The sequence below is a fragment of the Panthera pardus genome, unplaced genomic scaffold (genome assembly GCF_024362965.1).
Source record: "Panthera pardus isolate Hobbes unplaced genomic scaffold, ASM2436296v1 HiC_scaffold_2, whole genome shotgun sequence".
Lineage (NCBI taxonomy): Eukaryota > Metazoa > Chordata > Mammalia > Carnivora > Felidae > Panthera > Panthera pardus.
The window spans coordinates 17681753-17696398 of record NW_026526765.1 but is presented as its reverse complement, the minus strand read 5'-3'; the positions used below and the strand labels follow the sequence as shown (position 1 = coordinate 17696398).

Below are 14646 nucleotides of genomic sequence, written 5' to 3'. Positions count from 1 at the left end.
GTGGTCCCAGTTTGATGGCTCAGGATAGTTTTTCCTTGTGATTTAGGCTTTGTTTCATGCCTGGGGGGAGTTGTTTCTCTTTCACTTAAGAACCAGAGTCCTTCAATCTCCTTACATTACTTTCCTTGTGATATAGCACTTTAAAAGCTCCCTGGCTGACAACTGTGGCCGGAGGCTGGGATCTGCTGGGAGCAGCATCATGCACTGAAAATAATATCAGTTCATCTGTTCACCAAGGGACCACAGTATATAGAGTCCTGGAACAGCTTTTAGGACTACACTGCAACAGCATGAGTTAGGAGATGCACAGGGACACACGTTCTAATTTAGTGAGGAGTTTAAAAAACGCTTGATTTCATCGTGTATATAGGCCACAGACATGAGAACGTTGTTGATTGTGTCCTCACATTTCCAATGCTGCTCGGCAGATCGTTACTTAGCGTAAAACTATGCAGTGAACAGATCTGTTTTGTTCCAAAACCCGTCTTTTTATTCACCTATTTTATTAAGATTTGACTAAGTATACCAAGGCTGGAAGCAACCCCCAAATTCAGAGTTGTCAAGTCGGTCTAACAGGCCGCCCTCTCCTCTGGCTGAACCCGGCAGGCATCCCCACATCAAACTGTCTGCAAAGAAGCCTGCACAGCTGGAATCCACCTTACCTGCATCTCTGTAGGACACTGCTTCGGGTCATCTGGCCTGTCTAACGCTTTACTGGGTGGATTTGCTGGGCTGTGGTGTGGTTTCTTAATTCTCAGGCACCATCCAATTCTGTCAGCACACTGGCCCTGTCAATTTTTGCAATTCTCCACCAACCCCCGTCTCTGCCGAGAATTATGTGTCTCTTTTCACATCCCGGTCGGTGAATGCAGGGACTCCCCAGTCTCCTGACTGAAAGGGAACTAAGTTGACCTGATAGCTTCAATTCACTAACTTTACAAAAGATCTAAAGGAGTCTAAGGAAACTTAAGCTTCCCTAATATTATTGAAATAGTTACTTAGCTTTGGAAAAGAGATGTATTTGGAAGTCAAGTCTTTAGGCTCATATTCCTTGTCTTGTTAGGATTTGAAACCCTCATGGTTTTCATGTATTTATGCATTCACTAATATAGGGGCGGCATAGAAGAGCATCCAAGAGGATGAACTCTGAAGTCAAATTGCTCAGATTCAAACCTGCCTACTACGTATTCATTTGTGGACCAAGACCGTGTCATTTTTCTGTTACTCCATTTCCTTTGTGAAAGGAGCGTTAATAGTAGCACCTTCTTCACAAAGGTGCAAATGCACATGCATCTGTAATATATATTATTACTACTGTTATTAATAAAAACTAAAGGGTTTGAAGTCAGGAGAGGGGGTAGAAGGCAAGGCTGGTGCAGAGGTAGATCATGCAAGTCCTCTTAAGCTCATGTGTGTGGTATTAAAAATCCTAACTTCAAGATGTACTCTCTTCGTGACTTTCAAATGTATAACATTCTGCTGTTAACTATCGTCTCCATGCTGTACGTCTTCAATTCTCACTGAGACAGCTTTAAGTTGTTAATTACAGATGTTTCTACTACACTATGATATGTGAGTTTCTACAAAGCTTTGCATTCCGTAGAATTTATATTAAAACAGCAGGATTCATGGGCAAAAAAAAGAAAAAAATAATAAGATTTTGTGCAAATCCCTAAAACTTTTGAAGTTACCCCTCGCAATCATCATCCTAAGGGAAATATGAGCATCAAGGGACTGCTAATAAGTAAATATCCCTTTAAATATAAAATTGTATCTTAAGGAGAAAGAAAAAAAAAGTTTGAGGTACATAAAAGTGGAAGAATAAAACATGTGTCCGAACAGAGCCAGAGGAAAGACCATGTGAACATGAGAAAAATGGGGATATGAGTCCACACTGTTCTCCCCCATAGTGCCAGTTAACTTCAGCCTTACTACAATATTTTGTGTTTGTGTTTGGCTATTATTTTTTTGTGAGCTAAATTTTTAATGGGTTGAGGAATTAGCTTATGAAACAACATACTTTTCATGTTATAATCAAATTCTTCTCTACTTAACTAATCATTTATAAGCCGATCTCCTCGCGTTACAGACTCACATTTTAGTGTAACAGAAGGGGAATGATGTAAACAGATGAGAAGTTCTAAAAGATTACTCTATCGAGGATCAACACTCAGACTTTGGATACTTCAACTCCAAAGGAGAAAGGGTAGCTGGAACCAGACTGGTTGCTGTGATGACGAATATACCCAGGTGCCCAACGTCAAAAATCCCTGATATAAAAAACAAAACAAAAGAAAACAAAGAACCCACGTGCTTAAAGAAATAACCCTAGGTGTCGCTGCTGTCTAACTCTGAGTTTTGATACCGTAGATCCCCTAAAACGTGGAGGAGAAAAATTGCATGGAACAGAAAAATAAAAATGCAGCCTAATTACATATATTAGACTAGGTTTGGGAAGTCAGAGTTCCTGCCACTCATCTTTTCTATTCATGTTTATCGCCCCCGCTGCCCTGTGTACCTGTGGGCTAGGATTGACCTGAGTGTGGGGAGACACATGGAAGAAAGGGAAAGACTAAGAAATTAGAACACTTTGGATGTTGATGTTAGTTAGCAATGTCAACTTGAGTACAGATGAAGAAAGTATGTGCACTGTGCCTGCTCAGACTTATTGAAAACCGTTGCAAATATTTTCTGACCTCTTCAGCATATTGTCAACATAGACATAAACAGTTCATGCTCGGTATTTGGTTTTGAATATTGTGAACGAATTACTGAAGTGGCAACCGTAGTTTGTGATTTAAATTCTTGCTGTCCAATAAAAAAATAATGCAAACCACATATATAATTTTAACTTTCTAGTAAACACATTAAAAAAGGAAAAAGAAATAGGCGAGGTTAATTTTAATAGTTTTTTTTTAACCAAACATATCCAAAATGTTATCATGTCAACAAGTAATAAACATAGAAATTGAAATAGTCTACATTCTTCCTTATTTGTATTAATTCTCTGAAATTTGCTACCTAAATTAAAAATCTCAAATTGCCACATTTCAGCTAAATAGCCACATATGGCTACTGGTTACTGTATTGGACAATGTGCATCTAAGTTGACTTTTTATGAACATGATTTTGCCAGAATAAAAAGCTACAATTAAACATATACCTACTTATGTCTTTGTCAGTATCTAACAGTCTCACCCCTTCAAACAAAAGAAAAATTATCATATCTTGTTTTATTTCTTTTTGGGGAGAGTATTCTTATAGAATGCTTTCAAATTAAAATTTTTGGATGTCTCCCATCTCGTATGTTATTTCAAGCATGGTTCCCACATTAAATGTTTAAATTTGAATATCTGTGAGGATTGCATTATCATGTTGGTTATGTTGTAGATAACTGAATAAGCATGGAGCTGAATTGCAGCTGACAAGTTGCCATGTTTTAGAGACGTTTAATTAAACATATATTGATTTTGATTTTAGTTCTCTTGTTTTGGAAGCATTCTATATAATTTCTAGCCTCCAACATTTTTGGCTCTTGAAAAGCTTCCAATTTTAGTCTGTAGGCAGTGAGTGTGTAGTGCCAAGTGTATAAAACCGTGCTGGCTTGAACTGCATTTTCCCCATCCCTGCTCCCAGGGTGTATAGGGTTGTTCTTGTCCATTTCGTTCTCAGTGCAATTGTCATGTAAAGCTGGCTTTTGCTGCCATAAGTTCTGCCATCAGGATATTCTGTCTGTTGTGTTTTTGTTTGTGTTTTAGTTTGTTTGTTTGTTTTTTCCTCCCCCGGGCATTAGTAAATTTGCTCTCATTTATTTTTCTTTACATTTATTTTCTGCTTCTGATTTAAGAAAGACAAGGATTGTGTATGTTTTCTCACTGACTGTACCATAAAAGATTTTGTAGACACTCGATAAGCCTTAAATAAGTGAATGAAAAAAAAAAAAAAAAAAAAAAAGAGTTGCTTGTTGTAAGGAAGAGGTCAAAACTCCCTTTACCTAAATTCAGAAGAGAGGTTATCTGTGTGGTGGGGATCCAAGTTTACTCCAAGTGCACACCTTATACAAAATAATTTCCACATATCCAGGCTAGAGAAGCAATTCTTTAAAGCTAAAGCTTATACAGGCTTATAAAACCATCTGACATTATCATTCAGTGATATCATTGAATTACATTTAGTAATTTATCTTGTTCTTTCCTGGAAGGTCTGATTCTTCCTATTCTCCAACTTTAGGGATTTTCTTTCGCTTTTTAATTTTTTTGTTCCTAAGTGTATGGTTCTCGATCTTGGCATATTTTGCTTCTTGGAGATATTTGGTAATGCCTGGAGAGAATGTTGGTTGTCACGATTGGGAGTAAGTGGGGAGGAAGCTCCTGTCATTTACTGAGCAGAGGAAAGAAATGTGGCTAAAAGTCAAATGCACATAATAGCTCCCCAGTAACAACTATCCCACCCCAAATATCAGAGGGTGGCTTTGTGAAGCCCTACTTTAACCTAGTTCACATTAAAAATAGTGATCTGTGTTTTAGCCTTAAAATGATTATCGAATTTTAGAAATTGCTTCTGTTAATGGTACACTCTTTGCTTCATTACAACTAAAGCTTTTGAAGACTGCAAACAACTTAGTTTATCCAAATTTGCAAGTTGAATAGCAGTGTCCGTTTAGCAGTGTAATTATTTTACAGTCTATCCTCTCTGCTTTTGTTTTCTTTTTTTTTCTTTGTTAAGTTCATTTATTTATTTTCAAGAGAAACAGAGACAGCTTGAGTGGGGAAAGGGCAGAGAGAGAGAGAGAGAGAGAGAGAGAGAGAGAGAATCCTAAGTAAACTCCTTGCCGTCAGCACAGAGCCCAATGCAGGGCTCGAACTCACGAAACTGTGAGATCATGACCTGAGCCGAAACCAAGAGTAGGACGTTTAACCCACTGAGCCACCCAGGTGCACTTCTGTTTCTTTAAGTGTTGGCAGACATAATGAGAGTTTTGATGATTATCATCACGTAATTCTGTCAATTTAATGTATCTTTGTTAATCTGTTTTATAGGTCCCTTTAGATGGAATGTGATACGGCAGAAACCTTTTCATCCAAAGGATTGATGCCTGCATTATCATTTCTGCAATAAGACAGAAAAGTTAAGTGGTGGAGGCCACAGACACCTCAAACCTGGATTCCACAATTCCACGTTAAGTGCTGGAATTTTTATTACTCTGCTGCAGGAAAGCCTTTGCCAATGCTCACAAGGAACTGCTTATCCCTGCTTCTCTGGGTCCTGTTTGATGGAGGTCTCCTAACACCACTTCAGCCACAGCCACAACAGACTTTAGCCACAGAACCAACAGAAAATGTTCTCCACCTGCCAGGGAGGCGATCACATTTCCAGCGAGTTAAACGTGGCTGGGTATGGAATCAATTTTTTGTGCTGGAGGAATACATGGGCTCCGAGCCTCAGTATGTGGGAAAGGTAATGGCGTGTTTCTTTTGACAACCACTTAATTGCAAGGGGGAGTATGCATTGTGTATTGTGTATGGATGTTTTGCACAGGAGCTGAACAAACCAGTGACTAGAACACTGGAATTGAAATCCGAGAGACCTGGTTTCTCTTCCTGACCCAGTGGCCCGGGTAAGCTTTGGAATATCATTTAATTGCTCTTTATCACAATTCCCCCTGGTTATTTTACTGAAGTGAATATATATATTATATATTTATTTATTATTTATTTATTTATTATTTATTATATATATATATTTTTTTTTCTTATTTTTAAACTTTTGTTTTTAAGTTCTGTTCCTATTTTTTATTTATTTATTTTTTTATTTTAACACTCTTTACTAAAGACATACAGTTAAAATATTAAACCTCATTAAAAGCGTTGTCACAGCACATTATTGCTCACGGACATTCTGGAATTGCTTACCAAGAAGAGACACAGAAAACAATAACCAGCCTGGATATTCTAACCTGCTATTGATATCCTTGAATGGCCAGGATGTCAAACTACTTGGAACATGGTTTTGAAGTATTTTACATGGCTTGCTCATACTTTAGAAATAATTTATTTATTATATGTTTTGCAAGCTATTTATGAAGCTATTTGTGGCCAAAGTAATACATTTTGGAAGCCAAATACATACGCCTCAATCTTCAACACAGCATGCCGTTTTTCAATCTGATTGTAAGTTCATAGAAATTTATTTTATTTTTTCACAAAATAGATAATGGCACCTTTTTGTTTCAGCACAGTTATGCTTTACTGCTGTTTCCCTTACCTAACATTTTTGACCCATGTCTACAGTAGATAGAACTTACCAATGCTACCACAAAAACTAGTGTTTCCAGAAAAATATTTTGTTTTATTTATATTTCGTTAATTAACTGTTTTTAAATGTTCTAAAGGATTTTACCATGGTTTTCATAAAAACACATATGCTTAAAAAGAGTTTAAAATAAATCCAAAGACAGAAATAGAAAACGATGGTAAGAGGAGTACTAGGAAGCTGATATAGAAGATTATGTCTGTTGCACATTAAAGTCCTCGGAGATTTCTGGAAGGCTAAACTTATGAGAAATATGATGAGTCTTATGATTCCAATGTTAGGTCCAAGGAAGCAAATCCAGTCCAGATTTAAATTATTTGCACGATATTTTTGGAATTTACCTTTTAGAAATCTATTTAAAGAATATTGAATACGAAAGTGGAAAAGGTCTTCAAATAGAACCTTTGTTGAAAATGAACACGCAGCTAGGGTTTCTCTGAGGTATATGGGGCCTCGGGCCAATATTTTCTGTGGGCTACCTATCTCTATATAAAATTTGAGTCACACCAAATCTGTCTTTGAGTACCATTTTGGAAGTCCAATTTTTAGCGATTTTGTAAAATATATACAATGCCATTAGCAGAAGTAATCTCCTTGACACACTACCTCGTAGGAATAGGGCCTGGTCATGTGGCCCTGGGACAACTCCACAGGTGTTGGTTCTGAACTTTCACAGGGGGTCTGATAAACCCAAAATTAAGTAGAAAGAGAGCACCTTCAAGGGGAGAAATGGTCGCTAAAGCCCAAGCAGTTGCAGTTCAGCCCATGACACCCTGACCCAGATGGCATTGATGCCCACAAATAGACCCGGGGAAAGAGGAGTCTCAGAAAATTTGAGGGAAAGCATTCCAACACATGGAAGCCCCCTGATGTTACTGTAAATTGCTTTTGCTCATATGATTCCTCTATATGATCATGAAAAGTAATAATCATTATGGTGAGATAGTTTCCTGTTGCTCTAGTACACTTGTTTCTTATGAGTAAATGTAATATAAAGATCAAGTTTTGAAATCTGAGACAAATGGACAGGTAGCATAGCTCTAAAACGGTCTCATGGGTCTCCATATTCTCAACTCTGCTTATGATGGAAACTAGACTTCACGTTGAGGTTCCTGGCAAGTACCTGATGAGAAAGTATTCTCTCTGGGTTTGATTGAAGCAGATTCATAGCCTTTAGTTGCCCGAATCTGAAGTGAGAGGATTGTTTGTTGAAAACTGAATGAAACAGACTTTTACTCTATCTTAAGTAGAGTAGCATTTCACCTAGGAATTGTATTTCCAAGTTTGTATTTGCAAGTTTGATTTGATAGTCTGGAATCACACCTTTGTAATTGCTACTATGGTATAGAATTCATGCAATTCATTTAAAAGATGAATTAGTGTTTATAATTAGATTTTTAAAGGAGTGGGTCCAAGATCTAACCTGCTATTAAATTAAAACAACATTATTTTCAGTCACACCTTTGTAACATGTGGTGAAAAGCCGTGGTTCTCTCGTAATGTATGTTCCCAATGCAGATGAAACAAGAGTTGCCAAGGTTTCCTTTCCACATGGAAACGAATTAAAGTTTAATTACCTCTGTCTTGATGAGTCTAGATGTGGGAATAGTAATATAATAACATCGGGACCATTTCAAGTCATTATGTGTATGTGTGTAAACATATATTAATATATTTATGCTTCTGCTCTTTTTTAGAAAGGCCTTGAGACAGTTCACAGAAAAATAGAATATTATAAATAATATAGAATTCAAGGCCAGGGAAGGAGGCAAATGCCAAAAATGCCAAGCACAGTGGTCAACTGAACTACTATAATTGAGCCTCAAATTTAACTTTATGTTTTTTGCAACACTGGCATCTATGAAAACATTAACTGGTACAGTTCTCATTATCGAAAGCTCCACTTGTTGAGAAGAAAAATCTATGTCCCTAGCTTCAATTATAAAAAATGTATTCATGTGGAAATTTATAGTTAGTATCCTGAATAGCTTAGTGGACATTAGCCTCAACAATTGTTATATTTAAAAGGAGCAGATATTAATGTTGACATTCTTTCAAGAAAGACCAAACTGTGACATTGCTTCTAATGAATACTTTTTATACAAAGAAATCACAAGGGTGTCCAGAGGTAAAACCAAGGATTTCCTCAAATAGACATTTTAGATGTACTACAATACTTGGACGAGTGCAAGATACTATAATGCAGAGTAACATAGAAATGAATTTGATCAGCAAAATATTTTAATTCAGATGCTGTCAATTGCTCAAAGTCCTCATCAAACAAAACAAAACAAAAACAGATATTACTAAAAGCATGCACACACACAATGCACACACACACACACTCACAGAGTGAGTATGATGCTTGCACCAACATGTATAACTGAGTGCCTATGTCTGTGTAATACTAAGTTATATTATAGCCTCAAAGCTATGTACCAAGAAAATGCCGCTCAATTGTCCTCAAAGAATTATTTAGGAAATTTAGTTGTCATTGCACATGATCTTTGTTAGCAGTGATTCTTAGATTTAAATTGTTTAAAATGGCAAAAATATTAAAAATTGAAACAGAGATAAACTCTAATTTTGGAGGCATCTGTTTACTCAATATGTTGTTTATTGAGAATGCATTGCAATTTGAAAAAGTGTTAAACCTTGTAGGGATCAATTTATATATGAAGTCCTTCGATTACAATTATATTCAGTAAACCTTACTGAGTGCTACTTTGGTCACTGTTTTAGTTGCCTTGCATACATAAAATTATGCAGTCTTCAAAATAGCACTATGAAAAAGATTTCTAGTAGCCCCATTTTACATATCAGAAAACTGAGGTGCAGAAAAGTCAGGTAACTTTCCCGTGGCCCAACAGGCAATAAATGTTGAAACTAGGATTTTAAGTCAGGTAGTTTAGCTCCATTGCACCAGAAAATACCACAGTTCGTTATCTTATGGTAGCAATAATTTCAGTCCTCTGTTGAAAGTACTATAATGAAAACCCTTTTATGGATGGTGGAGACAAAAGCAAGTCTATGGGTCTGTTTAGAAGACAGAGGAATTTGAGAAAGCCTTCACAGATAAGGGAGCATCTGAGATGTGTCTTTTTTTTTTTTTTAACGTTCGTTTATTTATTTTGAGAGAGTGAGAGTGAGCAGGGGAGGTGCAGAGAGTGGGGGAGAGAGAATCCCAAGCAGCCTCTGTGCTGTCAGTGTAGAGCCCACTTTGGGGCTCAGACCCACAAAACGTGAGATCGTTACCTCAGCCAAAACCAAGAGTCAGACACTTAACCGACTAAACCACCCAGGCGCCCCTGAGATGTGTCTTGAAGGATGGCTCATTTTTTCAGAAGACAGAATCTGAGGGAAAACTTTATAAGCACTGAGGCTTGAAAATTCAAAGTGAGCTTTAGATAACCATATTTCAATATAATCAGAGAATGTAAAGCCAGTTGTTAAGGGTAGGTAACTACAGAAAGTATCACAGAGGCTCAATTCTGACACCAAGATTATTAACATTTTCTCTATCTATCTATCTATCTATCTATCTCTATCATCTATCTAAATTGAGGTGTAGTTGGAATATAACATTATAGTAGTTTCAGGTGTACAACATAGTGATTCAATATTTGCACACATTGCAAGATGATCACTACAATAAGTCTCGTTAACATCTGTCACCATGCATCATTACAATTGTTTCCTTGTGTTTTTTTTTTTACAATTTTTTCTTGTAAATTAGGACTTTTAAAATTTACTCTCTTAGTAACTTTCCAATATTCAATAGAATATTAATAACTATAGTCCCATGTTGTATGTTACATACAGTATAATTTGTTCTTCAAGGTGTCATGATCCATGAATATGTCTTGGTTGAGGATTCACATGGACAGAGTTGCAGTTATAGAATGAGCACCCAGTATCGCTTCTCGGCCTTTTGGCTAAGATCAAGTGTAGCATCTGTTCTTATCAGTTTAATAGAATGAGCACCCAGAGTGCCGTTTCAGACTCATTGCAGATGGGGGAACAGGCATGGAGACAGGGAGAACAAGTAGGAGAAGGTTACAGTGGGCTTGTCTAGGAAGTAACGAGGGAATGGGATGTTAGAGTTGAAGATTTGACCCGTGGACAGATTATAAAATATTTCAAGATCTGTCGGTCATGGGAATAAAAAGGATGAGACAGAACATTAGTGGATAATTGCATGTAGAGAATGAAAGAGAAGGAGAAGTAAACTAAGTGACTCATATTTCTGGCTTTGTTTCTCTAGTATCCAGCCTAGGGTTGAGACGCAAGTAAGAAGCAAAATGATCGCTGTTAGACTTTATACAGCCATAGTTACTTAGACATACCCAGGTAAAGTATCTCATATATATTTAGGATATTAATCTGGAGTTCACAAAAGAGGCCTATGGTAGATACAGATATAGGGGTAACTGGTCACAGATGATCGTCAAAATCAGTACCTAGAGCGGGCAACACACTCTAGGAAAAATTACAAGCAGGTATATGAACCCTGACTTTTAACTGAGAAACAAGGGAAGAAGAATTTGGTAGATCTATTTAATAAAAAGCAAAAACACAAATATTAAATAGTGTGATGGAAAATAAACTGAAAGTTGAGGAGTGCGAAATGACGAATAAATGTTGCAATTCATAGATCAAATTAAATAATGACTGAAAAAGCCTCTACTGGTTTTGTCAGTGAGCCAGAGGTGACCTTTGTCAAAATAGTTTAATGATTTTCTTTAGAGCTTAAAGAAAGGCAAAAGGAATAGGTACAGTGAATAGATTTCAAAAGTGTAGTTGAAAGAGATTGATCTATGCCCTCTGTATATGCCTGGTTTGATCTGCCAGGCTTTCTATTAGGTAGGGTTCTGCAGATAAACAAAACCAACAGGATACATGTGTGTATATATATGTATATACATATGTATATATATATATATATGTGTGTATGTGTATGTGTATGTCTATGTCTCTATATATAAGGAGAGAGCAAAAGAGAGAGAATTTGATTTTAAGGAATTGGCCCACATGATTGTGGAGATTCAAGTCCAAAAATCTTCAGGGTAGGCCAGCAAGCTGGAGATTCAGGGAAGAGTTGCAGATATAATTCAAGGCCATGGCAATAGAATTTTTTCTTTTTTTCTTTTTCTTTTTCTTTTTCTTTTTCTTTTTCTTTTTCTTTTCTTCTCTTCTCTTCTCTTCTCTTTCCCTTTCTTTTTTCTTTTTTTCTTTTTGTAATTATATGTAGGATTTGGTTTTGGATTAGCAAAGAACTAAAAAAAATAAAAAAGAAAAGATAGCACAATAGCTTATTAAAATGGCTCTAATTGGGGGTGTCCAGGTGGCTCAGTCAGTTAAGCATCCGACTTCAGCTCAGGTCATAATTTCACAGTTTGTGAGTCTGAGCCTCACGTCAGGCTCTGTGCTGACAGTTCAGAGCCTGGAACCTACTTCAGATTCCTGTGTCCCTCTCTCTTTGCCCCTCCCCACTCATGCTCTGTCTCCGTCTCTCTCTGTCTCTCTGAAAAATAAACATTTAAAAAATTTAAACATGTAATAAAATAGCTCTAATTGCATTACAAAAAATAATTTGTCTATCCAAAATTTCTTCTAAAATAACACAATGTTAGGATGATATTTTTATTCATGTACATAACTCTCTGCACCCAATAAAAATGTAAATTATATCATAAAGTTAAACTAACACATTTAAAAAGATGTTTTCATGGCTCAGCATTTTATCTATCTATCTCTCTATCTATCTACCTATCTATTATCCATCTATCTGGTTCATGAGTCATATAGCTTTTTGAGAAGCCTATAATGTGGTTTTCGTGGTGCAATTTACTGCTTAAATTTGAACTTTCATATCAGAGTAATTCCTGTTCATCTGAGAGTCCATGTTCATAATATCAACTCAATCTTCATACAAAACTGTATGGGTGCTCTTGACTCCTGCCTAACTCATGTACCTGGGAACCTTGCAGTGTATTCAAGTATCTGAAATCAGATCTTATATCTAATCCATCTTGCTGTCAAATGGCTTAACCTTGATGCTGATAAAAGCATCTTTACCTACCGACTCTTTCTGTAGCAAAACACCAGAAGGAGCCATTTTAGCTCTTTTTTTTAAAGGCTTTTTAGGTAAACTTGATATTTTATTGTACACCTTCGTTCTTAAACAGATCCCTTGTTTTATAGTTTCTCTCAAAAAATGAAGCTGTATATGAAATAATCATCTTAGATTCCATTAGATAGCAATATAGTTAAAAGAACAATTGATATGGAATCTGAACACATAACACAGTATACTAAAGTTCTTGTCAAATAGTGTCCACTGTAGGTCAGTTTTTCTCTTCTCCTTTACAATTTGTTTCTTGTTTCTAGCATACTAGTCATTACATAATAGCTGTACCACAAAGGTTTAATATGTTTAATTGAATTGGCAGGACCTTGAATGAAATTCAGCTATCTTTTCTTTTCTTTCTTTTTTTTTTTAAAGATTTATTTCTAAATTTGAAAGAGAGAGAATGCAGAGGGAGAGAAAGAATCCTCAAGCAGACTCCCCACTGAACATGGAGCCTGACACAGGGCTCGATCTCAGGACCCTGAGACCATGATCTGAGACAAAACCTCAGTCAACAGACTGAGCCACCTAGCCACCCCATTAACTATCTTTAAATCAATATATGAATCCCTAGAAACATCATTTCAAAAATAGCACTGGACAGCATTAAGATTTTAGATTCACTCATTGTTTTTTTTCTCCTTTCTTCTCCTCTCCACCTCCTTCTGGTGCTGTTTTTCCACCCTACCTCTAATTATCTTTTCATCTGTACATTTCTTCTAACCATTTCTTTGTATTAAATGTGCATGTTGACTAATGATAGTTACTTAACAGCTAGGATAAAGAGTTAGGAGACTTTGATTCTAATTCCAGGTTTTTATAATAATGATCCACATGAAACTACTTAAGCACATGTATGTCTATCCATGGCTAATAATAGTGTGATATCACATATGATTATATTTTCATCAGAAATATCTTAAATGCATTTGTCACAAACTTCACAATACAGTTCATTGTGTGTGCAAATATGTATATGCATGCATATGTTTAGAATTTTTTTCTATAGAGTATTATTTGGATTTTTTGAGAAACCGTGCTCTCTGTGGCTAACAGAGATTCTAAAAGGTTCTTGATAAACCGATACAACTTGCATATTTTATTGGGTGATAAGAGTTAGGACACAATGGGATGATTGGAGAAGTATCTGGAAATGTCACCTATATGAAAAGATAACAGAAAAATAGGGACTACAGAGTGATCTGAATAATAAAGATTTCAAATTTAATGTTCTCCTCTTCTAAAAACATTGAGTTTGTGAATATATGTCACAGTTATGACACTCAAGCATATACTTGATATATAAGTGGATTATTTTGGTACCTTTAACATAATATATATGTATGTGAGAATCATTCCTTTTCCCTAACTCTGAAAAAGGAGAAACCACTGTCATAAAAAGTACCATTTATATATATTTCATTGTTCACGAAGCACCACATAATTCATTTCTACTGACGTTTCATCAATATAAATAACCCTATGAAATTACTATGATAAAAGTGGATTTTTTCTACCCCTGAATTTCCCATCAAGATTGCATAAAGGAGATTTTTTATATAGCATATATCAGTGTAACACTTTAGAGTAGACTTTTTTTTTTTTTTTTTAAGTTGGTTTCATGCCCAACATGGAACCCAGTGTGGAGCTTGAATTCAGGACCCTGAGCTCAAGACCTGAGCTGGGATCAAGAGTTGGGGCTTAACCAACTCAGCCATTCAGGCACCCCTAGAGTAGACTTTTAATGCATGCTTACACTCATTACTAAAGCATGCTGTTGCTTTTTGTTGTTGTTGTTGCTTTATGTCAGCCATCAAGAACTATTAGTCCCCCACAGTTTCATGAATGTTGGAAGAAAACTTGAGATGACTGGGTCAGAGAAAAGGGACATCGTTGCTCCCAGCACAGCAAGCAGCCTGAGCATCTTCATAATTGACTCAGTTCCCATTGCCCCATGTACCATATGGGCAAAAAGAGACCCAGATGGATGCCAGCATATTCAGTGGGTTACATTTATAGAGAGGAAGTCTGATAACGCCTGCATCTTGTTTGAGAGGGAGACATCATCTATATTTTATGGGGTAGTAAACATGTCTGTCCTTTGCTTTGGAAGAAGACACTATCTCAAATTCTCAAAATTATTAGCTATATAAAAATTCTTGAAAATATAGTCTTGAAAAAAAGGACATTTAGTGCTTTCTGTG

The 14646-nt window shown here is 36.2% G+C and overlaps 1 protein-coding gene and 1 pseudogene across 4 annotated transcripts in view; both read left to right on the top strand.

Moving 5' to 3' along the window:
• Nucleotides 1-14646, top strand: part of CDH12 (cadherin 12) — a 1048697-nt gene that overhangs the window by 774979 nt on the left and 259072 nt on the right. For all 4 annotated transcript variants that reach the window (XM_053906903.1, XM_019450745.2, XM_019450744.2 and 1 more), the window contains one exon: nucleotides 5040-5457. In XM_053906903.1, coding sequence (XP_053762878.1) covers nucleotides 5227-5457 — 231 coding nt within the window. In that variant the 5' untranslated portion in view covers nucleotides 5040-5226. The remainder of the gene's footprint in view (nucleotides 1-5039; nucleotides 5458-14646) is intronic.
• LOC128778493 (U2 spliceosomal RNA) lies at nucleotides 10228-10320 on the top strand (annotated as a pseudogene).